Genomic DNA, 25,277 nt, shown 5'->3' with positions numbered 1-25,277 from the left:
TGCATAGAGTAAGTTTTACTGTTTTAAGCTCTTTTCTCCACAGTCCAGCAGTAAAATAAATTATCAGTTAATTTTTAACTGTGGGTGGCATCAGGGATCATGCAGACACAACCTGTCATGGTTTCACAACCAGCTTTCAACCAGTCAGGAAATTACTGTCAGTAAAGCTGGAGTGCAGTTTTGCTTATTTCGTTCCTTGTTCTGCTTGATGTCTGGATTCTAAGAAAATATTTGTTGAGCTAAAGCTCTGTTACACATGGAAGGGATACTTCAAAGTTATTCTGTATTGACTTTGGATACTATGCTATATTGCAGGGTCTTAGTTTAGAATTACTAAAACCACTTTGATCTTCACCTACCTCTTTTCCCCCACAATTCTTTATTCAATTCATCCACTTAAAAATTTTTATTCTTCTCTTGTCATGCTCTCAGGTAGTCCCCAATTCTTTCAAGGACCTCCCCCCTCATGTGACAAAGCCTGTTTTCAGTTCTTCAGCTCCCGTTTCTATCACATTTGATACAAATACTTTATTTGAATCTTTAAAAAGTTTCTAGGCTAGAACTTCAAATGCTCACTGACTAGGTCTGAGTTTTGTAGTGAGAACACAACAGACTTTGTGTTTGTTTTTTGGTTTTTCGTACTATTTTGTGGTGCAATTTAACTGGAGCTTTATATTGTGTCCACCTCAAAGGAAACAATATAGACAGTCAAGCCAAGAACAAGGTTTATTAGAATAAGCTGCCTCTTTTATCTTAGAGCTCTTTGTAGCAGAATATTTTTCCAACTAGAAGCCATAGAAATTCAAGTGTACTATTTATAATGTATCGATTGCACCTCTTTCTGTAGTTGCTGTTAAGCAATTTCTGTACATACCTCTCCTCCCCCCAGCAGCACTCTATATTTAACTCACATGCCTAAGACTTGTTTCTATGACTTCTGCACTGTCTAGCATGCCACGTCTGTGCTGAAAAAAGAACTAAATCCCTTGGGCCAAATTCATTCCTGGAGTTGCTTGATTGACCACAGTGCATTTACAATGAGCACAGATTTGGCTCATACCTGACTTTGTCAACATTCACTGTGCTGTAACTAAGTAACAAGAACACTGTCATTAGGGGACAGATGAATAGCTTTCTCTAAGGTTATTAGAGCACTGAGCACCTTTAAGGAGTGCAGAAATCTATGAAAGGAGGAGCTGGGGAAAAGGACACCGCTCCTTTTAGAGCCTGTGTAACAGAACTGATAAGCTATTCCTGTGATGTGATCGAATGTGACTGAATACCGCAGGCTCTTGGACTCTTATTCTATAAAATCCACATCAGAGCAGCAGAGGAAAAGATCGGAAGGAACAGCTTCTGCTGTACTGAGAAAGGTACATATTTATGTTTTCTTATTTCTCAGACTTGACATGATTTGTTATCTTAGATAATGTCACTATTTTAAACGGTGGTGAATATGAAAGAAGCGGTGTTTTCCACATTCTGACTGGTACTCATTGTCAGGAAGTCAGTCCGTGGGCAGCAACGGCTTTCACCGAGAAAGAACAGGACATATTTGTGTGTAATGTGTTTGTACTGTATTGTAAACCTTGACAGTTGAAAGAAGTGAGATGAGATAACCCTGACTAAATTGAAAATGTAATTTATGGCTATAAGTATGCTGGAATTTGGTACTCATTTGTATTCAAGAAAAAGCTGAATGCAAGTCAAGCTTTAGTTCAGTCATATTTGTCTGAATAGCTGCTTTTATAAATTTGCTGCTGCAGCTGTATTTTATGGGGGTTTTCATTCTCAAGAGGGAGTTCTGCTACAGCAAAATGTCTGTGAAAAACAGACAAAAAGCTAATGCTTTTGCTTGCTAGTCCTGTTGCTGCTAAGAGTACCCTTCTGATGCCATTTACAGACATTCTGTACCTTCTGTCCTTTAAAAACAAACGCGTATTTACCAATACTGTCAACCCCATATCGTATCAGTGATCTCCATAAACAACCTTTCCTTCATCTCTGCACTTCAGCTTACTTTTTTCTGCTTACTCAGCCATGGACTCTTGTAACAAAGCCCTCAGGTTCAGAATCTCATGCATTTGCACAGCACTGCAGTATTTAAATTCAAAAGAAAAAGTTCCTGATTTACAGCTTTAGTTTGCAGCAGACAAAAAGAGTTTAACCACATTAACACTGCAAACAATTTACTTGTCACTCAAGTTTAGCAATATTTCTTAGCAGCCTGCAGCTGGTATCAGGTTTACCTCTGCCAGTCCCACACTGTTGTCTTTCAGCATTCCTTCAGGATCACTGGAATTAGAACTGACTGGGAAATCTCTGAAAAAACATAATTTTGGCAGCAGTTGTTGAAACCAGATCTTAACGTATGAGGCCATCCATACCAGTTTTGTTAAAGCTCTGTCAAGAGAGATTTCTCAGAAAGCAATTTCTAGCTAAAGTAAGAGACACTCTATGCCCACTCCAGCTACTTTTCTGGGGAGGGCGTTCACTCAGGATTTGAGACCAAGGTCTCATGCCCTGCTGTGTCTCAGGCTGACTTCTTCCCACCCAGTGCTTTGGTTACCTGCTGTGCTGTGGTGGATCCCACTTTGCCTGGCCTGTTACAGCTGTTCATTTCCATAGAAATAAGCCAACATTTCAGCAGCGATTTCCTTCTTACTCTTTCAGATCCCTCAGTGGGTGTCCTCACTACCAAGTTTCAGTTGTGTGCTCCCCCTGGCCTGAAGAGCAGCTTGTGGAGAGCAGAAAGCTGCGCTGGGAGAGAGACAGATTTACACTAGATTAGCTGGTAGCTTTGGAAGCAGGGCAGGAGCACACAGTGGGGATTTGGGACACTGAGGATTCAGCCCTGGATCTAAAAAGAGAATGTGAAATAGGTCTGTCACAGGTGACTATGCTGAGGGCAGCTAGACATTTTGGTCTTTCCTCTTCCAGCCCTTTCTGCCTACCTTCATCTGAGGCAAAAAACATTAATTATGAGCTTGTTTTACCCCCCTGGGTAATGCAAAAATCTCAGCTGAGAAAACATTTTACAGACCAGCTCCTAGTGTGCTGACAGGGCAGAGCACTTTTTATTTTAGCAGTCCACTGCCTCCCAGGTGGGATTTGTACAATTGAGGTCAGCGATGCCAACCACTGGCCTCAAACACTGGTACAAATAGTACAAACACATCTAGAGTTCTGGAGTGGGAATAAGGACTATCGGAAACAAATGCTTCCTAGGCGTACCTGAAAGGATCTTATTCCTGGAAAGCTGTCTGTTCAAGGCTCAGTAAAGTGCATTTCTTACCCTTGAAGAATTTTCTTGCCCCAAATACTGCTTTTAATCATGCAGTGTGTTCACTAGGCCAGTCTGGATCAGAACACTACAGATCCACGCAGACCTGCTTGTTGAATGGAGATAAGGCCTGCCTGTGTGGCCAGTTTATTCTAAACCCTGCTCTTCTTTATGGGGCACATAACCATTATTTAAACCTTTTCCTTTGGGTCATAGTACCAAATACCACTTAGACAATGGCTACTGTGAAGGAAGCTATATGTGGGTAGCAATTATCCTAATTGAAATCTACCTGGGAAGAATGGATTTAAACACCCTTATGAAGCTTAGTTGATGGGGCTCCCTAGTAGGCAACAGCACTTTTCTGTTCTTTTCCTTTCATTCAGTAAGAAGAAACCTGTATTTGTTCCCTTTCAGCCTGAGAAGAGGGGAAAAGAAAAGACAAAAGGCCTAAGGGGAAAAAAATAATCATCAGAACTTTGCTTTTTTGTAGTCATGGTAATGAAGCTAAATTGTAGTAATTTGAAAAAACCTAGGAAGGGGGAAATTTAGATTTCATGCAAGAAATACTTAGTGAAAAATTATATAAAGTCTTTTCAGCCTGTTTTCATTATGTCAGTGGAAAATCTGAGTGTCAAACTGCCAGACTAAGTTTCCATTGAAATACAAGCTATTCACATTTGGCAATACGCTGATTATTCTTTGCAGTGCTGTACTCGCTTGAAAATACATAAACAATAGCAAAAGAATAGGAGGTAAAAGGATTTTTTTTTTTTGACCTTTAAAAATACGAAAATATGAAGCTGCTCAATTGTGTTTCCTACAGCAGCAATGGGATACAAATGTTTGGCAGAAGTTAGTTTAGACTTTCTGACCAAAATACCCTGCTTTTCTTGCTCTGGGAAAAGACCAAGAAAAGCAGTGCCACAAAACAGAGATTGCCTCATTTAAGGCAGCATAGGACAAAGAGCCAGGAACTCCAGTCCCAGTCATGGTGCAGCACAAATCTCCTCTGGCCTAGTGCAGAGCAACAGACATTGTTTTCGCAATGCTTCTTAAACAGCTAATATATCGTTACTAATATGCAGATCCTCTGCATACTTTAGTGCATGAGATACTTAAAGGCATAATTTCAGAAGAAGCTTTTAAAGAATTTGAACTTAACCCTTTTTAAACCGTTTCTAAGTACAGGGGGTACACCTACCTCCTTCACACTGGTACATGTATGGGAGAGTTTAATCTGTTAATTTGCATGGGCTTTGTAAAAAGCCTCTAGAAAATTGTTTGCATTATAACATTCGTCGCTCTGCAGACTTAGCAGCAGTGTCTCTGCAATGAGTTAGGCCCCACTGTCCCCAGGCACTCTACTATTGTAGACCATTTCTATTATCCTCGATACCATCAGACTGATGGAGAGATTCTTTCGTGAAAAAAGGTTGAATGGTATAAATTTACCAAGCACTCCCCATTCACCAGGTTATGTGAGCTAATAAAGTCTAAATTAGATTCTAAACCCTTTAGCATCAGAATGCTAAAGTACTGTCTGGATGCTTGGAGACTCATAATAAACTCTTAAACAACCAACCAATACTTGGCAGATAGATTAAATGCATGAAAAATTATAGCAAGATTGGATATAACATCATCTTTCCTCAAAGGCCTGATTTGTCAGCAGGCTGAAATCACTTAAGGAAAGTGTTTGAAGCACTGTTGGTCTCCACATTTTCCCTGTTGTTCATAAACTCAAAAATAATAATGTTACATAAGCATTTGCTGTCTTGGTATCCCAAAATTAATCTCTTCAGTTAATGCAGATAAAAATCACTTAGCGTTTTCGCAGGTGTTATCCATAGCAGGGACTCTTCTGACAAAACTTAATTCCGCTTTACAACACCTTGAAAGTTACAGAAGTAGCAGTAACTTTAACTTTTATGGCAACAAAGATGTAGGTAAGAGCTCACCCAAGATCAGATCAGAATAATAGTGCCAAAATGAGACTCAAACCTAAGTCCCCATACTCAGGATCACAAAATTTACTCTCGTTCCAGTCCTGGAGAATAGCAGTCTAGTGTACATGCTGTCTTTGTGGGAGAGGTTTTTTGTGATTATGTTTAGGACTTCATTTTCAGTACAAAGCAAAGCAATATCAATTTATCTAAGCTAAAATTGTAATGAGATTTTATGTAATTAGCCTTATAAGGATTCACTTTTGTTAGAAAAACTTTCTATTTTTTTTCAACCTCCCAAGTGTTTTAATACCTGCCAGCTCTTATTTTTGCATCTGTAGGAAATGAAGTCTTGTTAATTACTTATAATGTAATGAACTAAGCCTCAGAACAGTTAAATAATCAAATCTGATACTTTTTTTAATCCACTAGGTGTGAAACTCACTAGGATATGTGCCCTTACTAAAACTCAGAGCATTTAAAGGTGCTTACCTTCAACATGTTCATTTTTCTTCTCAGTAAATATAAGTTTTTAGCAGAGGGAACTTGTTTTGGAATCTGAAACAGCAGCAATCAGGACTTCAGATCAAATGTTTGTACACCTTCTTTAACAGTGTTATGAGAACTTCATACAGTTTTTATGAAACACTGAGAAAAATCTCAATTTGAATTCATCGGGTTGCTCGGAGTTACCTTAAAAACTGATGTTACCAATTGTTCTAATCCTTATTTTTTCACTTCAGGGAATTCTAAGGCCAATTATTTTTTAACAGTACTTGGAAAAATTTACCAGAAGGACTGATAACTAGCATTACTGAAAGATCCTTACTGTAACCTTTGCTGAAATGGCTGGAGTCACCTGTACAAGAATAAAGAACAGAATGTACTGTTTTGTGCTCTATCACATGAGCATTTCTGTGCTTTTAGAAAAACTGGGGATCATGTAATAGTAAGGGGGTAGTGAATCCCCTAACTTAACAACTACTGCCGTAATAATAGATCCCTAAGTCTGAGCCAGTCTCTTGAGGTTTCTTTTATAACCATTGGAATGACTTAGGTATTTTATCTTCAAGGGCAGGTACGTTGGGGCAGCAGATTCCTGTACCTTGTGTTTGCTTCTCTCTTTAAAAGCGTCCATTTAAATCTCTGTAAGCTGAAACAGAGGTACTCATTTGAATGCTGATCGTTTGATTATGCTTTGCATCAGGGGGAAACTGCTGAACTGCATTATCAAGTTATGATTTGGTCTTACGAAACCTGCCAAAACGAGTAAGATTAGAGGCATAATAAAATAACCCAGTGCTTTAGGAAGACTCATCAGTAGTTTGACAGGTTTGGGCATGAAATTTTAATATGTTTTTTTTAAGCTCTGTCTTCTCAAAAACAGATTTAGTGATACGTGTTATTCATTCCTTTCCAAAATGTTATCCCTCCAGTTTTCTGTTTATTCCCTTGCTCAATTTTTCATTTTGCCCAATATTTTCTACTTCAAATTTTAGCTTTCAAAGCGAAGGCTCACTTTATTGTGGTGTTTCTAATGCACAAAAGAGGTTGCAGTGCTAACCTGTGTATTTGGAACCTCAGTACAAGCATTAAATAATAAGAGCGACTGCTTTGTAATAAGTGGTTATGGGAAACTTGACTATGTGCAAGTTCAGTTTTATTGCATATTTAATGAATCTCATGAATCCACATTAAAGCTAAAATTACAGTTGCATTTTCCAAAGCTGTCATAACATGACTGTCTCTTAGGTAGTGGTAGTTTTAAATTGGTTGAATTATGCACTTAATTTTCATATCAAATATTTTCCAGCTAAGAATATGAAAGCAATTACCTATTTTGGTACAGGTTTGTGGTTTTTTTTCCCCTCTGGATGCATGACCATCACCAATGCATCTTGCTCTTAGCAGGCTGCTTTTGCATTCTACTGCTATCCCTAAATTTTTTTTTCACACCTAAGTAGACAAAAATTAAGAGAGACACAAACTTTGAAAAAGAAACTGGTTAAAAAAAAAGGAAAAGAAACCAGATGTCTGGCTTGCTCCTTTTAAAAGTTTATCAAGACAATTGCCTCCTAAAGGAGCGCTGCTAAGAACAACGCATGCTGCCAGTTTATGAAGGTGCTGGGGTCTTATACAGCAATAATAATAATTAAAAAAAAACCCCACAGTTGAAAAACTTCCTTGATACAGCAAAAACAAACAAACTTGTCTAGGAATGGAAAAAAGCAGCATGTACTATATAGGTTGTTGCTACCTGTGAGCAACCTGTAAGGATCTGTGGAGGCAGGTGGGCTCTGCTGTCACATATGGTAACATTCACATGAAATTCAGGTGTGCAAAGGTCTAACTGAGGCACTGTAAGAAATGGATCCCTCTGAGTGCTTGATCATAGGAATGGCCAAGCTGAATTGCTTCCTTGCTTAAGTTTTAGATCTAAGACCACCCTCAAATCACACACACTTTTGAGCTTAAATGTATAGGTTTTTTTGTCTTCTTGACAAATATGTTACACAAAATGTGTAAACAAACAAGTGCTAACAGCCACTCACCAGTCTAGATCCGAAGAGACATGAAGGGAAATGCAGGTCAGTATTTTGCCTTCAGAGGGGGTTCTTGGGTAAACTTGAAGCAATAAGATTTCATAGCTGAAGATCCAAAATTTGTTTCCCAGGTGGCCCAGCAGAACTATCAGTTGTTGCCCTTCCAGACAAGCTGAAGGGCTGCCAGCCTGCTCGTGCTTTTGCATAAGGAATGGCTAGAAGAGATAGAAGGCGATGGCTATCCACCTGGTTCAGAAGCATATCCCACTTTACACCTTTTTATCAAGCTAGTTGCATCTCAGTATCAGGATGTCACGCTGCAGCACCTGCCATGGGTGGCAGCAGCCTAAATACAATCTAAGCCTTTGAAAAGATAGGGCATGTCCATCTAAAACAAGGCATCTTTCTCTGCACAAAGTGTACTCTTTTAAAACAACAAAATCTTCAAAACAATACTGCTGTCCAAGTAAGGGTGAGGGTGAAGTATTTGTTAAATGTCAGCTAAGTTAATAAAAATCAGCAGGTCTAATCAGAGTTGAGTGCTTTTCTCTGCTCCGGCTAACAGAGACACATAAAGAAATAGCATTTCACAGCCTGCAGACAAGGAAGAAGCTGTCTTCTTTAGTACGTGGGCTTTTGAGCATGTGCTGTCTTGTAATTTTGGTGTATAAAGCTTGTAGCAGCATGGGAAAATAAGACAATGGAAATCTGGTTTGCTGACATACCCTTCCACACCTGGGAAGCAATGTGAAAATGAAGGGGCAGGATTTTACTGTCAAGCAGGTCCTTTTGTTAAGGTATGTAGAGAAGCCTTCACAGTCTGTTCCCTGCCTGAAAAAGAAGTGTCAGCATTGCTGCAGGACAGGGAGTGGTGCTGAGTTAGCCTACCAATGCTCGCTCTCCCTGTTTTGAGAAATCTCACCAAATGGTCTAATATCTATACTAAGCAATAAAGGAGGAAAGCTGTTCCTCAAAAAATAGACCATCTAGTTTATCCTGCAGCATCCATTCTTGCTGTCCGACAGATCTTTGAAGGGCAGCCCCAAACACGCCAGCAGAATCTCGTAGTGCCAAAGCAACAGCATGTGGCAAGTTGTACTCAGAGGATGCCAAAGTATCCATTGTAACAAGAGGATTATGTCTGGCAGTAGTCTAAAATAATTCTGAATGCCAACGGTCTTCATTTCTAGAGGGACCTGAATATGGTTGGACTGCCACCAAGTGAGTCACTGGCATGCAGGGCTCATGTGGTTTCCCTTGTCCAGAGGCAGGAAGGTTAGATACCTGCTGCCATCAGTAAATGGTTTTGGGGCTCCATCCATTCATTGCAGTTCAGAATAATTATTTCTCAACTATGTCAGTAATCCAAATCCAATCACAATGACCATACAGTCAACCAAGTCATGAAAACCAAGTGAAGCTAGAGAGATGCTTTTCTGTTAAACCAATCAGACTTTGCAAGGAAAGCATTAAAGGTAATTATTAACATTGGTGACTACTTAAAAGCAATAGAAATAGACTTTCAACCGCTCCAAACAAATCATACTTGCTATGCAACTAAGATAAGTGGATGGGTGAACAAACATTGGCTGTTCTGTAGGTTGAGCGTATCTCCATGGAAACTCAGTCATCTTCTGAATGCAAAATGTGTTCTGCATGATGATTCAAAATTTAAAGCAGTGGGATAGATTTTTCCCATGTGTGATGTGTATGTGCTAAGTCCCGCTACAGAATGGAGGTCTGACCACCCATAAAATTTAGGATTTCCCTGGGACAATTTTGGGGGAAAGAAACAAAAAGGGAGAGCAAGAACAGGTAGGAAGAGATCTGGGGGATACTTGACTTTACCTTTGGTCTTGGGCAACTTAGGCAAAATTTGATGTTGTAGCTCCTGTTGGAGCAATGGTTTTGCTGAAATCCAGGTAGGTGGAACATAAATACAAGTGCAAGTGGAAGCTGTTCACTGTTTTTAGCAAGCTGGAAGAGAAAGAGACTTAATAGAAAGAATCAAAGACTGAAATGAGTTGAGGGTTGTGTTCTTCAAAAATAACAGTTTAAAAACCAGTGCAACTCAAGCCAGCCTGCTGAGGTTAAGCAATTGGTTCTGAATCCTTTAGACCTGTGTTCAAATGCCTAATTAGACTTAAAGAACAAATTAATTTGGCTTTCATTCATCCCAATACTAACTGGAGCACATTCCAATCTATGCTCTACTCCCAATGTGCAACTGTCAGCCCCCGCTTGTGGGAAGCAGAGGTGGAAAAGTAGAGGTGTTATAAGCTACATCATCAGAAATGAGATGTGGTTTGGGTTGTATGGGAGTGGCTTCACATGCAGAGAATCCTCAGGCAAATCACAACCCTTAGTTTGGCACCCTCTCAAAGGCTAAATCAATTCCTTAATTTTAAGAACCCTTTCTTTATCAGATCTTTCATGCTGTGACTCTTGCATGGAAGTAATGCACCTCCCTGTATACTGGCTTGTCTGATATCCATCCAAGTAAATGGCTTTGATGGGATTTATTGCTTGAGCTGTACAGCGTGACATGCATCCCATCTGCTGAGCTTTATGTTCAGATGCCTCAAACTCTCAAACAGAAACACACACCACCCCATGCTGCACACACATAGGCACCTGCAGCTATGACATTGAATTTCAGGGGGAGAATAAGAATAGGTGCAATCCCATCAGATAATTTGAGCTGCCCCATCAGAGAAGTACAATGTGCCCTTTTGTTAATCTCTTCAATTTCACAAGCCCAGGCTCTTCTCTGATTCAGGGATTCAGTTTTATGCTTCTATAACCACTGAGAAAACACTCCTACTTTATAAAAGAAAATGTATCTTTTGTTGTCCAAGGTATCGAACTGATGGCCCATATCAAAGGTTTTATAAGCAGGAGAAAGGCTACTATCTTCTGTAAACCATTCCACCTGGGTACCTTTTGCTGAAACATGAAGCTCAGCTACTCTGCAGAGCATGCAAGAGGGGCAGGTGCTATCAAAGAGGTCTGCATGCAAGGTAGTAATTTAGGACCTGCAGACTGATTTGAAGCAGAATGTTACCTAACAGTGCCCAGTTTCGGCTGATACTGTGCTCAAAACTAAAGGGTGAGACGTTCCGTATTTTCTTACCAAGGCTAGCTTAGAAGTTTCCCAGTGCTCAAAAATTAGGAGAGTGTGATCACATGCAGGCTCTAATTTAAGATTTTAAGTCTTTTGAAAAATGGTTCAAACAGCTTTGATGCTGAGAGGCTCCTTGTGCAGTGGCATGCTTGGGGCCGGGACTGAGCAGCTGTGTGGGGGAAGGGACCAGAGCATTAAATAAAGCTACTTGTTGACTCCCTGTAAAATTGGCTTCTAAAGGGAGTGCCACAGAGTACCATCCATTACCAAGTGAGACCGAGAGTAATTTTCAGCTGCTCTGGACAACACCATAATTAAACTCTGTGTGTTCCTGTTCAGTACGGTTGGTTGTGGGTTATTCAGCTTAATATTTGCAAAAAGGATAGCTTTCTCCTGTGCCACCTTAACCCTGGGCTGTTTTTCTCTTTCCTTCCAGATGCTGGAGAGCTCTTCAGTCCTTTTGTTCATTGTCTTCTCCCTGCTTTTCATTTTGCTGCTCTTGGTGGTGCTCATCAGGAAAAACAGCACTGCTGCCCTTATCTGGAATGAAAGAATCCGGGAGAAAATAATCAATTTTGTCATGAATCAGAGCAAAGAACAGAGGATTTTAAATTTTGTGCTGCAGAATGCAGTCCGAGGAGACCCCTGTAGTGTGATGGACACTATAGATAAGTACTGCTCCCAGAAGGAGTGGGCCATGAATGTGGGCGATGAGAAAGGTAATTGCAACTGGGATCAGCACTTGAAAGATCCTTCAAGACTAGCATAGTACAGGACATATTCACATGGTAACTTGCTGCTGCTGCAAAAAATATCCTCAACAGCCTTGTGGTCAGCAGAGTGGTTTTGTAAACAGCAATGCATGCTCGTACAGATGTCTTTGAGGAGGGCTATCCAGTGAGTAATCCAGGAAGTCATAGGACCAAATCTTGGTTTGTTATGTTGTGTACATTGCAAGTGTGTAAGCAGAGGGTGACAATTTATTGGAAAATATCTAGGATTGCGTTATACCTCAGTTCCTATACGGGTTAGCCTTAAGGCATAATTCATTATGTTAAGTACTTTCAGATTCTTAACTGAGAGTAAATTGAAAAAAAACAAGTGTTTTAAACTATATGAATTTTGTATATGCAAGCATAAGTTACTGTTGAGGGGAGAAATCCTACCTATGTAATACACAAAAGCAGCTATTTAGCGAGTAAATCATCTTGTTCTTGTCTCTTAAAGGAAAATATGCGGTCAAAACATTTTTTTCTTCGCTGCAGGAAAGTGTCAATCTTTTAAAAAAACTGTAATGGCAAAATGTTAACCTGTTCCCTTATGAATTAGACACAAAGGTACCTCTTGCTGGGAAGTTGCAGGGAAATTTCCTTAGTCTGGGTTTAATATAGCTAATGAAATACAACTGTAAGTATTGTAATAAAAATGCTTCTCTGTCATGGGTACATTTTGTGAAACTAGCTTCTCTGCATACCAGGCTGGGGTGCTTAGGGCAACAGAATAGTAGGTGGTGGCTGAATAGGAATCCTTAAAGCTCTAAACTTTGATCATTTGGGATTATATTCTTTTATTTCAGTCTAGTTTTGCTCTGACAAGATGACTTTTCCTCAGATAAGGGCTGTCAAAGTTAATGAATCTTTAGTTCCTAAGATTTCGAGATTGACCGCAGATCTCAAGATCATCATCATACTATTCATAAACAAACGATACCCACGAAAATATCACTTAATGCAATGTATATGTACATTGAAAAATTTCATGGCTTAGAGTAAAATCTGTTCAAATACTTTTTCAGATTAGTTATCTAGTTTCTAGTCATACAAGTAAGAGGACCAGTTTTCTCACAAATAAATCTTTCTTTTCAGAAGGACTGGATGTAGCACACTCGCTTCTTTTGGGGAATATTTTTCTGTGGTTAACAATTGACTAATGTTTTCTATCCCACAAATTCATCTAGTGAATCCAAATATTTTGCAATTTTATAACTAGACTTTTCCCTTTAAAAACAAGTATTTAGTATGAGAAATTTTGTATCAGACTATTGCATGTAACATTTGGAACAAATATGAGCACTCAAAATTCAGGAGTTATATATTTCGCAAATATGGCCAGTTTCTGCAAAAAGCTCTTGGAAAAAAACCACTGCATTTTTTCCCTTGTGACACTATAAATATTTTAGTTAATTCAGGCATTTCCTTACTCAGAAATGTTTATATTGTGAAACTAAGTAAGATTTTTTTTTAGTTGAAAGTTTGCATTTTGAAACTTAGAATGTCCGTAATCAACTTGATCACAGATAAGCCAATTTGCAAAGGAAACAGTAAATAACCAGTTTGATTTTGTCAAATGTTAACATATTCCCATTTTATGCAGGTTTAATTCTAGACAAGACAGTGGAAGAGGTCAATCCATCAGTTGCACTGGAGCTGGGAACATATTGTGGTTACTCAGCAGTTAGGATTGCTCGGCTACTGAAGGCAGGAGCTCGTCTTCTCACTGTGGAGTTCAACCCAGAATTTGCTGCTATAGCTAAACAGATTATTGAGTTTGCTGGAGTACAAGATAAGGTAAATGCCATTTCTCTCTGGTTGGTATGAGGAAGCAATTTATGCATGGAAACAACAATAATAGGTTTAAATTTGGTTTTTACATGTGAAGCAAGTATGATACCCTAAGTGCAGAGTTTAACCATCAGGCTTGAGAGCAGGGAAAAGCTACCAGTGTCCATGCAGAGGACCAAGGTCATCTGCAACCATGCAAATGAGCTAAATTCATTAGCATCAGTCAGTGGTCCAGGTACAACACAGACCCAGCTGAGAGTCAGGGTCGAGTTCAAAGCTTGTCAAGCTGTGTGTGCGTGTGACCAAAACAATCAGGGCTGTTCTCCAAAGGTCTTTGCTATGTGAGTCAGGATGAAGATTCAGAGGGGCAAAACCAGAAACAATCATATACATCCATAACTCCTTAACATTTTGAAAACACTTAGGCTTCATCTTCCAGTTTGGCCTGTCACTATTCACTGGTTAGTACAGTAGACGGGCTGTGTGCCGAGAGCTGTTTTCAAAACCCACAGTGACTGTAAGAAGAATACAGACCTGGAGGGAGGCTCCAGAGTCAGTTATTTCACTTATAGTCACAGGACATCAGCATGCACAGTCCTTTTCCTAAAATTTGTAACTACTATTGCAAAACTGGTTAGATTTACTGCAATTATTGAACTGCAAGACTGCCCCACAGATTCCTCCTCCTGATAATCAGAAGCCTTTCTGTGGTTTCCATCCAACATTTATTCATAGACATTTTTTATTCTTTTTTTTCTTGCACTGACAGTCCTTATTAATTTAACCAGCTCCATGCCTAATTACACTCCCTGACCACTCGCAGCAGTACAGCTGAGGACTTCACTATATTACCTCCCAAAAGCTAGACTAGAATATTGGTTTTCTTTATATAAACTAAAAGGTTCAAATCAGTGTCAAGACTAAGTACAACACAAAATTGAACCACAGTCACAAGAAGCAGTTGCATTATGTGCAATGGACTTCAGATGAGATGTGCTTACCCAAATCTAGTTGGTCACAATATATATTCCCCTAAATTTTGTGCAATCTGAGTTGTCTTGACGCTCTGTACAGTTGGTTGAGATGCAGATATTTCCAGTCTATAATCTGCCTCAGCCCAAGTCAGACATCTACAACAGGTTGGAGGATTCATGCCTGACTAGATCCTGTCTACTTGACTAGGCAAGTTGCTTCAACATAGATGATAAAACTAGAGGAAATAAATCTCACCATGAAATCTTCTAATGCATTTCTTAATGCATTTCTTCAAACTTCTTGAAGAGAACCTGAAGTACTAGTGACATCTAAAATTGCATTTTCCCCATCTGATTCAATCTCCTGATCAGCTATGAGTCATAAACCAGACAGATTTCCTTACCGCTTTTTTCTTCCACTCACAGTATATGGCGCTTGCTGTACAAATCAATGTGCAGCAGCTACCTTCAGTTTAACAGTGCTTATGCCAATAAACCTGCGAGGAAGATGTCCTCCCTCCTCTCTCTACTGGCCATATCAATTTTACATACTGTAGCCTCCATCTTTATTTTGAACTAACCTGTTCTCTGTATTTTTGCTTCCCTTGGACTATGAGATTCAACTGAGATGTAACTAAAAAAGTAATTAGGAGTACTGTTTTCAACAAGAGATTCCCATGTTTCCAGTAAAGAATCACATTATCCAACAGTAACAACAGGTCACTTTTTCTGATATGACTTAAAAAAAACCCCAAACCCATATTTTGGAACATAACTGGGTTGATTTGTCAAAAAGAAAAAAGTACTCTTGATCTAACTCTATGAAATAATTCAACTGAGGCAATATTGAGCTATAAACAGGATCATTGATGCCTGGCCACAGTTTAAAATGAGCTAGAGGCATGTGCTTTTTCTTAATGGTTCACAATTCATCAGATGGATTTGCATTTCAGGTAAAAATCCTAGAAGGCCCTTCAGAGGAAATTATCCCCCAGCTGAAGAAAAAATATGAAGTAGATACTCTGGATTTTGTTTTCCTGGACCACTGGAAAGACAAATACACACCAGACACCATCCTGCTTCAGGTCAGTTTGCACAATTCCAGTCTTAAAAGTAAAGTAGTTAATGCCTTGATGTCTGTGAGGTGTATATTCTTTATGAAGGACCTCATCCTTTATAAAATGAAGAGTGGCAGCCAAAATAGCAACCTTACAGGAAAAGAGGATTTGGGGGACAGGGCAGAGGCAACTGCTGACACTACATAGCTCAGGACTTGGCAAATACTGTTGAACCATTTTTTTTCCTGAACAAATGGGTCTGCAGTAGAAATCCCAGTGGGAGGAGTGTATGGTCCGGGGTTTATGCTTCCTAGAAGGAATATCTGCATGGTCAGTAACACTTGACCCAAGAACATCCTGATCCTGGAAGCAGGTGAGACTTAGGACCTGCATATCCCAGCTCTACCTCTCCAATTTCCTCAGTACCCCCCTTTTTTCTTTTGCCTGCGTCTGTGGTGCCAGCAGAGCCTTTTGATGAAATGCTGTTTTGGTAGCACAGCTGAATATCATCTTTCTGGGAGTGTTTACATCACCTAATTAATTGGCTGCAAAGCAACCTTCAGAGGAATGCAGACTGCCCCAGTCAGGCACTTCCTAGGGAAGTGCTCTCCAACTCTATCTCCAGCACCGAATGTGGAAAAATTACACTTCCCAACCTGCCTTAACCATTACTGTTAGCATTACAAAACAAGTTGGCTGTAACAACAGTAGGCAATGATAGGTGAGCTAACTACTAGAGGACTTCTGGATGGGAAGGTATTTTCAAGTGTTAAATAACCAATTCATGACATCTGTATCTATCAACGGCACACAGAGACAATCTCCTAGCTTTGGAGCTACAGGCTGATAAAATTTTCCACAACTGCCTAACTATTTGTATGGAAACGTCATTTTTCAATTATTTTCTTCACAAATAAATCCACTTTTTTGAGGCTGTCTCTTACATTGAGAACCTGCCAACTACTTTCTGACCCCTGCTTGAGGACTACAACATTATTTTCTCATCCAGGCTCTCCCCTGTTTTTTAATTTCAGCCCTGTCCTCCAGATAGCTGTTTGTAAAGGAAATTTGTTTGGGGTTATGAACAGCCAGTATTGAAATTATACAGCAGTAGCTGAAGAAAATGTTCCCTCCTTACAGTTACTACCCAGAGAATGTTTTCTTTTAAACCGGCATGTAAGGATGATTGAGCTCTTTTTGCTGGAAAAAGGTAGTGCATCTTTATCGGAGCTTAACCTTCACAACATAGCCAAACCAAACAAGTAGTTTAGTTCCATTGTAGTGGTCAGTCCGATGTAACCGTGACAGGAAGTTGCTTAAAAAAAAATGTATGAAGTTAACAGGAGGAAGATGAAAAAGAGATCCCCACATTTTCTCAGATGTTACAAACATTCTAATGTACAATTTTGGCATGTATTGCAATATGAATAGTGAATAGGAAATATAAAATATTCAGATGAATATGTTGATAGTGGCCCAGACAGCATTCCTTTTCATGCACTTCTAGAAAAGCCTGACACAGAGAGCATCTGAAATCCTGATGACCAGTGGAAAATACAGCATGTTGTCACTTGGACATTTCTATAAGCTATGCAACAAACCAGAGGGTATTTGCCATGTCTCTCAAATTCCTTCTACTGTGTTCACTGGTGTCCAGTCACCAGAGGCAAAAGCAGTAAGCTAAACAGCCTCCACGGCACACTCATCAACAGGACTTCTGTAATATACTGGGAGTGACAAAAACCACCCCATGTCTTGGCTACAACTGCTGCCTGTAAACACAGGATAACAACCAGCCTGATTAAGTACAGACTGTTTTGAAACAACTGGTAAGCTCAGATAAGCAACTTCCACTAGACAAAAATACCAGTAAAAATTAGGTTTGTAGGTTTACTGAAGATAAACATTGCACTTGAAGTGAATATTGCAAGTTAATTGTGCCTTGCAGAAATTTGTCAGAGTGATCTTCATTGTGTACGAACCCTGCTTCGTGCCCAGCTCCTGAACCAAGAGGCAGAAAGTTGTACAAGATGAAAGGAAAACAAGTGCAGAAAATGTCTTTTAATCATTTAGTGGTTTTGGAGTTTAACTGAGACTGGCCAAAGGAGACTGGTACACACCAGTATGTTGGGTGACCTTAAGAGCTACTACAACATTTTAATGTGATATTAAAGAAGTTTTGACATATTAGGCATGAAAGCCAAAACAAAACCATCTTACTGATCATGTAGACATAGCTGGAAAAAATCTGAGCAAACTGCACAACTCCACTGGTGCTTGATTTCCATCTTACTGATCATGTAGACATAGCTGGAAACTGAGCAAACTGCACAACTCCACTGGTACTTGATTTGCTATTTCAGCACCTGAATGACCCAACATGTTATCAGCATCTTTAATGGTCTACTGATTGTGTTAACAGAAAAAAAGTCATCATATTAAACATGACCACAAAAGATCAGAGAGTTACTTAGCTTCTCCCATGTTTTTGTTTTCCTCTGAACCCGTACTAGAAGGGGTTTTTTGGATGCAGACACTTGAACATGACATGGTTAACATGAAAGCATGTTACATTCAAGCCAATGTCTGCTTAACAGCCACCATGAAGCAATTTCTCTTCTTTCTAGGAATGCAACTTGCTGAGGAAGGGCTCGGTTCTTCTGGCTGACAATATCATCGTCCCAGGAGCTCCAGAATTCCTTAACTATATCCGCAACAACCCCCGTTTCCAATGCACTAACTACCCATCTCATCTGGAATATATGAAAGTGGAGGATGCTATGGAAAAGGCTGTGTTTTTGGGATAAAGAGAGCCATTAATACTCAACATTTGTTTCAAATGATGTAAATGCAACTGCACAGGTTAACTTGTCCATGCTTTAAATTTGGGGGGTTTTGTACTTTGGAGCCTGTAATTAATGCAAGCGCTAGTGGACATCATTTTAGACCAAGTGGAAGCCAAGACTGGGAGTAAGTAGGGTAACTGCTGAAAGGTCTATTCCATTGTTTCACATAATTCAGCAAAGCGAAGTGATGCGCATTGCCTTGCCTTGACCAACGCATCATCAGTCTGTTATTTTGAGCTTAAGCCTGAACCATCAAAGTTTGGGCTTGGGGTAGGGTGGAGAAAGTTGCTGCAACTTCTGAAGAATTGTGTCCCCAAGCTAAACTGATTAATCATTGTAAAGAGTGGGAAAAAAAAATGCATGTTGCAAGAAAAGACCACTTCAGGAGCCCTGGTTTTTCTAAACTACTAGCAAGCCACTTAATACAGTGAAGACTCCTATCGTGATACCAGATACCTTTTTGCACAGTTACTGCAAAAGTTAATAATTTCTATACTAGTGAAAAGAAGTGCATCTCTACGCACTGAAAGAAGACTGACCCACGCAGTGATGAGAAAATAAAACAGAATTTTGCAGAAGATAAAGTTATTTATCTGCCCTTGCAGAGGTAGGGAAAACTGAAGTAGTAAATAGATTAAAGTAAACACAGTAACAGGTAACAAAACGAGCAGGCTCCTTCCAAATAAACACCAAAACTACATAATGTCAGAGACCTTGAGAAAATGCTGTTTATTCCCTCATATTTACTTATCCCCTCATTATACTCTATATGCATAGTGCGTGCTTTTTAGGGCAAGGCAAGCTGCTTACTCTGAAGTTCTGTGTAAGTTTAAGACACTGTAAATAAAGACCAGAGGCAATGGGTTTTACCAGATGGGTCCTGCACACCCTGGTTGACCTCAGTGTCGTTAACACGATGTGAATAGAGAGGGTTGTCACTAAGAAGGTACGAAGCCAAATCTGAAGTCTCCAACTCACCTGAACAATGCAAAAATCCACTGGCATTTCCTGGCATGTCCTGCTATGATTATATAATGAGGCAATGGTTGCATTTATAAATAAAAACTAAAAAACAATAGAGCAGGCATGTGACTTCCTTTGTTTCCCATGAATTCTGCACTGCACTTGGGATTTCTAGCCTTGGAACAGCCACAGAAAGATCCAACAGCTGAAAATCAGAGTGAAAATCAGGGATAACCAGGGATTCTTTCAGACCTGTATCAGCTTCTTCCTTTTACAGTCCATCTTACTGAAGTGGTATCTATCCCGGCCTGTGCATTCCAGAAAATCCACCTCCAGGACACAAATAAATGAGCACAGCAGAGAATTTCCGCACAACAGGATAAGGTGACAGAGTCAGTTTAAGAAATGGACCAAGCAAACCATGGTGACCCAGCCAGCTCGTAATGTGTGCATTTCACAGGGATATGAGAAGGCAACATCAAAGTTTCTTGTAACAATTTAAATTCTGCCACATTGAGAACCACACAAGATTTGCTATACTGGATAAAATCACACAGAAGCAGCCCCTTGTGACTCTGTTGTGCTGTCTGTGGAGGAGCAGATGCTGAGCTCTAGCACTTCCATCTCAAAGTCAATGATTTATTCTGCAAGCTTGCTTAGCAGCACACCCTCTTGGTATTCGGGCTCAACTCAATGTCACTGGGCCGAAGTCCTTCAGGCGATTCCAAGCAATTTTTGCAAAATTTGCAAAAGAAAATCATCTTCAAGCCCATTTACTGGCATACACAAGTTTCTAGAGCACACAGGAAAAATCTGGATACATACAGTTGACCAGGAATTCTTTCTGTACACCTAAGGTCACAAGTCCAAAGAATCCTCTATTGTTCCTAGCTTTGAAGACCTTTGCAGCCAGACACTCCTGCCATAGCAGGGCACTTAACACATACTGATAACCAAACCAAAGTCTCAGATACACACTTGAGGGTGTGTAAGAGTAAACAGGTAAGACTGTTCTGCACTTTACAAGAGAAGATCAGAAAAATACATTCCTACTGCTGGTTAATGGCCAAAATTACTGTCTGAGAGACTGTCAAGGAAGTTAGGGAAGGAGGGAACCTGTAGAGTTAGCACAGGTATTTCGAAAGATGCATTAGTGAATAATGTATATGTAATATATGTGCAAATATAGCAGCCACCTTTTAGTATAAAAATGGCATTTTAATTCTTTAGAAAGGATCTCCCACATAGCAAATTGTAAAAATAAACACAGTGTATGTATCATCAGATTATTTACAGAATTCCATACGCAAGAAAAATTTTTCCACTTGATCACACTTCTGAAATGCTCTTAATTATTGGTGGCAAGGGATGAAAAAGAAAAAGCCTGACTCAGTTTGCATGACTGACAATTAGAAAAAAGGCTTTTGGTCAGTTGAGCAAATATGATCTGGAGTCACTGACACATAAACATGAAATCTCCCAGGGAGAAGAGTTGCTTTTCAAAATAAAATCGCGCTTTGAATTCTGGGAGAAGCAAAAGGTAGACAATGGATCTTCTAATTCAAACATGTTCTAAAAACCTACTGAGTGTTACTGCAGTATCAGCCTATTGCAATTAGAAGACAACCTATTTTTGCACAAAAGAGGTATGGAACTGCATCTGGAAGAATGTGTTTATTATAAAGACTGGCTGCTGCGAGTGTACCACTGACAGAAAGCTCCCCATGGGAAGAACTCCCCTAAAACAACACCCAGCTTTCAGCAAATTCACACAACTCATGCCACGAACGGTTGATCCCACCAAATACTGGTGATTGAGATCTGTTCTCCAAATGACAGCTACTCTCTAGTTTGTCTTAGTGATTCAGGCAAGACATGACAGTGAGGTCTGGTTTCTGCCAGAGCCTCTTGGTTACCTCAAAGGGACATGATGTTGTCATTCAAAATATTGAACTGGTTCTTTAAATCAGCATACAAGAGAGGAGGACAATTTTTGAGGAAGTCAAACCCAGCAGTAGTCCCTTACGCTTCCCAATTTAATACCAAATTGAGCATAACAGCATCCAGGTAGCAATCCTTACAGCAGAAATTACTCATTAGAGCAAACAGCAGTCATCATACATTTGTACAGGAGCTTGTGCTTCCTCCCACTGGTAGGATGAAGTGAAAAGCACCCCACTGAAGAATTTTGAGCAATGAGTCCAACATCAGACACAATGAAGAGAAACCCAGAAACCCCTACAAGAGCAGCAAGAGACCGCTGAGATCCCAACTCTCTCACCAAATGTGACACCACTGGGGCAGCGATGCATGCTTATTTGGTTGTCAATCAATTAGGAATCAAGCCTAAGGTATCTTTTGCGTAGCAGCTAGCTGTGTTTGCTGTGCACTAAATGCAGCAAAAGAGTTTTAGTCTTTGCCTCTGCCTCTACAGCTCAGTTAATGGTCCCATTATAAAACAATCTCCCATTGTAAAAAAATCCTCTCTGTCAGCTCACACTGGAATGAGATTCTGCCATTGCTGTGCTTCGGTTGCACAGAGACCTTGACAGTAAGACGCTGGGGAAGAGGCCCATGCAGACAGCATATTCCCCCAAGGCACAGCTGAAACCTGAAACAGATGAGGGCTGCGATATTTCTTGCCCGTTGTGACCAGGTTAACCTTTCACCTGTAGGACTCACTGCTTCCATTTGCCCAACCTGTGATAAGCTGGAAATGAAATCACTTTGACAGCTAGAAAAGGTCAGTTGTAGAAACAACATACTTGTTTTAGCTCAGGACCTCACCTACAGCATCTGCTATTCATCGCCTATTAGTGCATCCACAAAGAAAAAATCCGATTCCTCACTGCAGCGGAACGCTGATGATACCTAGCCCAGAAGCCCACATCTTACCACAGCACTTGTGAAACTGGATCCTCCAGCTGCAAGAACAGAATCTGGAGATGATTTTACAAAACTCCTGGGGATGCATTCAGGACATCTGAAATGAGGAAGGCAGGCAAGCTGAAGATGACCTTCCAAGTGCTGTTTGCAAGCATTCACAAGTAAATGGAACCTTACAGTGCTGTGAAAGGTACAATCAGGCATTAACATATGGCAAACTCCGTTACTGGCAATGATTCATCAACCTTTCACTCACAGAAAACCTGACCTCCGCTCTATCTGTAAGACCTTGCAGAACACTCATGTCAAGATGTACTGGGTTTTGTCACGCTTCATGAAGGCATGGCGGTAAGTACAATGTGCTTAGGTGCATCAGTCTCCCTACTGATCTTATCAACACAGATGAACGTGCCCGGGAGAGGCAGTCCGCAAGAGAATCAAGATCTGTCGGTAACTGCCTGCTACTTGAAATACACGGTTGACTTTTCGGTATCGGGATTTTTCTCCCCCACGCAACAACAAATGTGAAATGTTTGGCACATCCTCAAAATAACAGTTTCTCATCTCAACCAAAACTCACGTTGGTATGATAAAGATTTTCTGTTATTCTTACACACTTGTATTTATGAGAATACTTGCACACATTTCAGAAAAGAGAAATCTTTGTAAAGTTACATGGATTTTATGATTAAATTGGGACAGGTTGATAACTTCACAAATGGAAAATCCATCAGCAAGTTAGGCTTGTGGTCCCAAATGTGCAGGCCTTTGAACAGCGACGCAGGCGTCTTTCCCACAGAAATATGCTTGTATATTAAAAAGTTAAAAACCCCATGATCTGCAGGATCATTACAGGACTTCGTGCTACAACTCCAGCATATGGCAATAAATCAAAAATTTTCAGCTATACCAGTTTAAAGGATATTCCAACTGCCCTCATTACCACTGACCTTTCACTAACACAGAGTGCTGACCTGAGCTGGGGTTGAATAATCCCTGCCCACAGAAAAATGCTGTTGCAAAGCCAAAGAATATTTGAGATTCTTTATGTAATAAAAAGATAAACAATGGCACATGTATTCTTTCCAGGCATGGTTTATTGAAAACACACCAAATTGTTATCCTACATACCTGGTTTCTAACAAGCATTCTACTTGTCTGCATTATGGAAAGATCCTATAGTAATAATACATTCTGTCACGGTAACATTTGTTCTATGAAAAACATAATCCACCTTTTTTTTTTTCCTCTCCATACTTGTAAAATCAAACCATTCTAAGTGTTTCAGTTTATAGTACAGTGTAAATACAATGCAAAATCCCACCAGTCTAAACTACAGAGAGAATGTTGAGCAGTATTACAGAAAACACACTGTTGATTTTTTTTTTTTATTCTCCTACCATGAAAATTTTAAGGCACATGATAGTTACAAACACATTAGCTACTAATTACCAGTAAGCTTCTTAGTCTAGTTATTTTGTTTTTCTGAACAGTAAGAACCAGATTGGCAGGCCTTGTAGTATCTGCGTTATCTTCCTTCCCACCTTGGACTTCAGAACATCCTACCCTGATGTAAAACTTAAGACAGAAAAAAAAAAGGTTCATAATACCTTCCCCTTAAATGCACTAGATTAGTTACTGTACCAGTAAAACAGAGAGTTCCTCTGTCGAAGATAAGGAAACACGAGATTTTAGGGGCATCAAACCAAAGAACTTTTGCAAGAAACTATGCCTATATAAACATCTTCAAAAACTGTGAGTGCATGACTCCACCCCAACAGCACAGAAACGCTGGCTGAAGTTATTGGCACACCGTAGTTTTCACTGAGCGGGCAGTCGGACAGCAGAAGAGGCTACAACCACTCTAACGTGCCCGTTTGGCTTCTGAAGCTTTCCTTACTCAGAGGGTTCAACACGTGCACCTCTCCCACAGGTAGCTGAGCCTATACGCTCAACTGTAAGGCAAGTAACAGAAGGTAACTCACCACCTTCAATCTCATGGAACTGCTCTAGGAGTGAAAACTGCTTTGCCTAGCATAAGCCTTGCATGCCAGAAAGGATTACTGAAAACTGCTCCTCAGAGCTGGCAAGAACTTACTGATGGACTGTAACAGTTAAACACGCTACCCCCTGCTTTCCTGATGCGTCACCGTGAGTCAGTTCCTGCTCCCCAAGTCAGTCCCTTTTGCGGTGTCTTGGCAACAGAGACAAGATTTGCTTTCCTGATACAGACACATTCAGAATCCACACGTCTGAGTGCCCGAGAGCAGAACTAGGATAGGCAGGTGTTTTGACCAGAAGGCACTGAAGATCAGGACCTACGGCTGCCCAAGCTGTTCTCTGGGGAGCATTTCAAGCTGGCAACACATCTTGAGTTGTCAAGTTACACTTATGGCTAAATTGCTATTTAACTCCCTGACAGAAACAAAATGTCCTAAAGCCTTGCTTTTGCACAATCCTCCTCGGAGTCTGCAGACAGACAGACTGACCCGGGAAGCTGCAAGCACAATTGCTCGCACGCTCAACACCAAACTTGATGCTTCTCCAGGGGAGTCTCGACACACAATATTTCTTTTAAAACCTCCACAGCTTAATGAAGATGCTTGGGAGATGTGCAAGTCACCTCCCTGCGAAGGAAGTTCTGCAGTAATTATATACCATCCGAAGTCCCCCTCTCCCCTATGTTACCTCAGCCCTCACGGACTGCTTCCTTCCACAACCATCCCTCCCAGTAGAATTTCTGCAGGTAGAAATCTCTTCTACGCAGCCCCTTGCAGGCAGATTCTCTCCAGTTTTCACAGTGGAGCCAACAGGAAAAGAGGAGGTCACATACCTGAGCCCTAAAAAGCACTGCCTGCCTTTTAGCAGGAGACTCTAGACCCTACTGCAGCTTTAGTCACACACACTGCCGCTTTCCCTTCTTTACATACAGTCCCTGCTGCCAAAATACAACAATTACAGATTCGTCCACCCACATCCCAGAACAGCTCAAACAGCCAGTCACACTGGTGCCAACAAGGGGAGAGGTAAGGGCAGGTGTGGGCACACATCGCCCCGCAGTGAGCTTGTGGCCACAGATGAAAAGGACATTAA

General features: G+C 40.3%; 1 protein-coding gene across 5 annotated transcripts in view; it reads left to right on the top strand.

The window, feature by feature from the left end:
• Positions 1-24,860, top strand: part of COMT (catechol-O-methyltransferase) — a 32,356-nt gene extending 7,496 nt beyond the window's left edge. For 3 of the 5 annotated variants that reach the window (XM_035895394.1, XM_035895393.1, XM_035895392.1), the window contains exons 2-5: positions 11,333-11,615; positions 13,270-13,463; positions 15,385-15,516; positions 18,117-24,860. In XM_035895394.1, coding sequence (XP_035751287.1) covers positions 11,333-11,615; positions 13,270-13,463; positions 15,385-15,516; positions 18,117-18,296 — 789 coding nt within the window. In that variant the 3' untranslated portion in view covers positions 18,297-24,860. Of the gene's footprint in view, positions 1-14; positions 1,374-11,332; positions 11,616-13,269; positions 13,464-15,384; positions 15,517-18,116 lie in introns of those variants that run through there. The other 2 variants (XM_035895391.1, XM_009639857.2) reach the window with 2 other exon arrangements.
• The last annotated feature ends 417 nt before the right edge of the window (positions 24,861-25,277 follow it).

This window comes from Egretta garzetta, unplaced genomic scaffold, assembly GCF_000687185.1.
Source record: "Egretta garzetta isolate BGI_Z169 unplaced genomic scaffold, ASM68718v1 scaffold25, whole genome shotgun sequence".
Lineage (NCBI taxonomy): Eukaryota > Metazoa > Chordata > Aves > Pelecaniformes > Ardeidae > Egretta > Egretta garzetta.
Note: the sequence above shows the minus strand (reverse complement) of the source record. Positions and strands in the feature narration are given on the sequence as shown.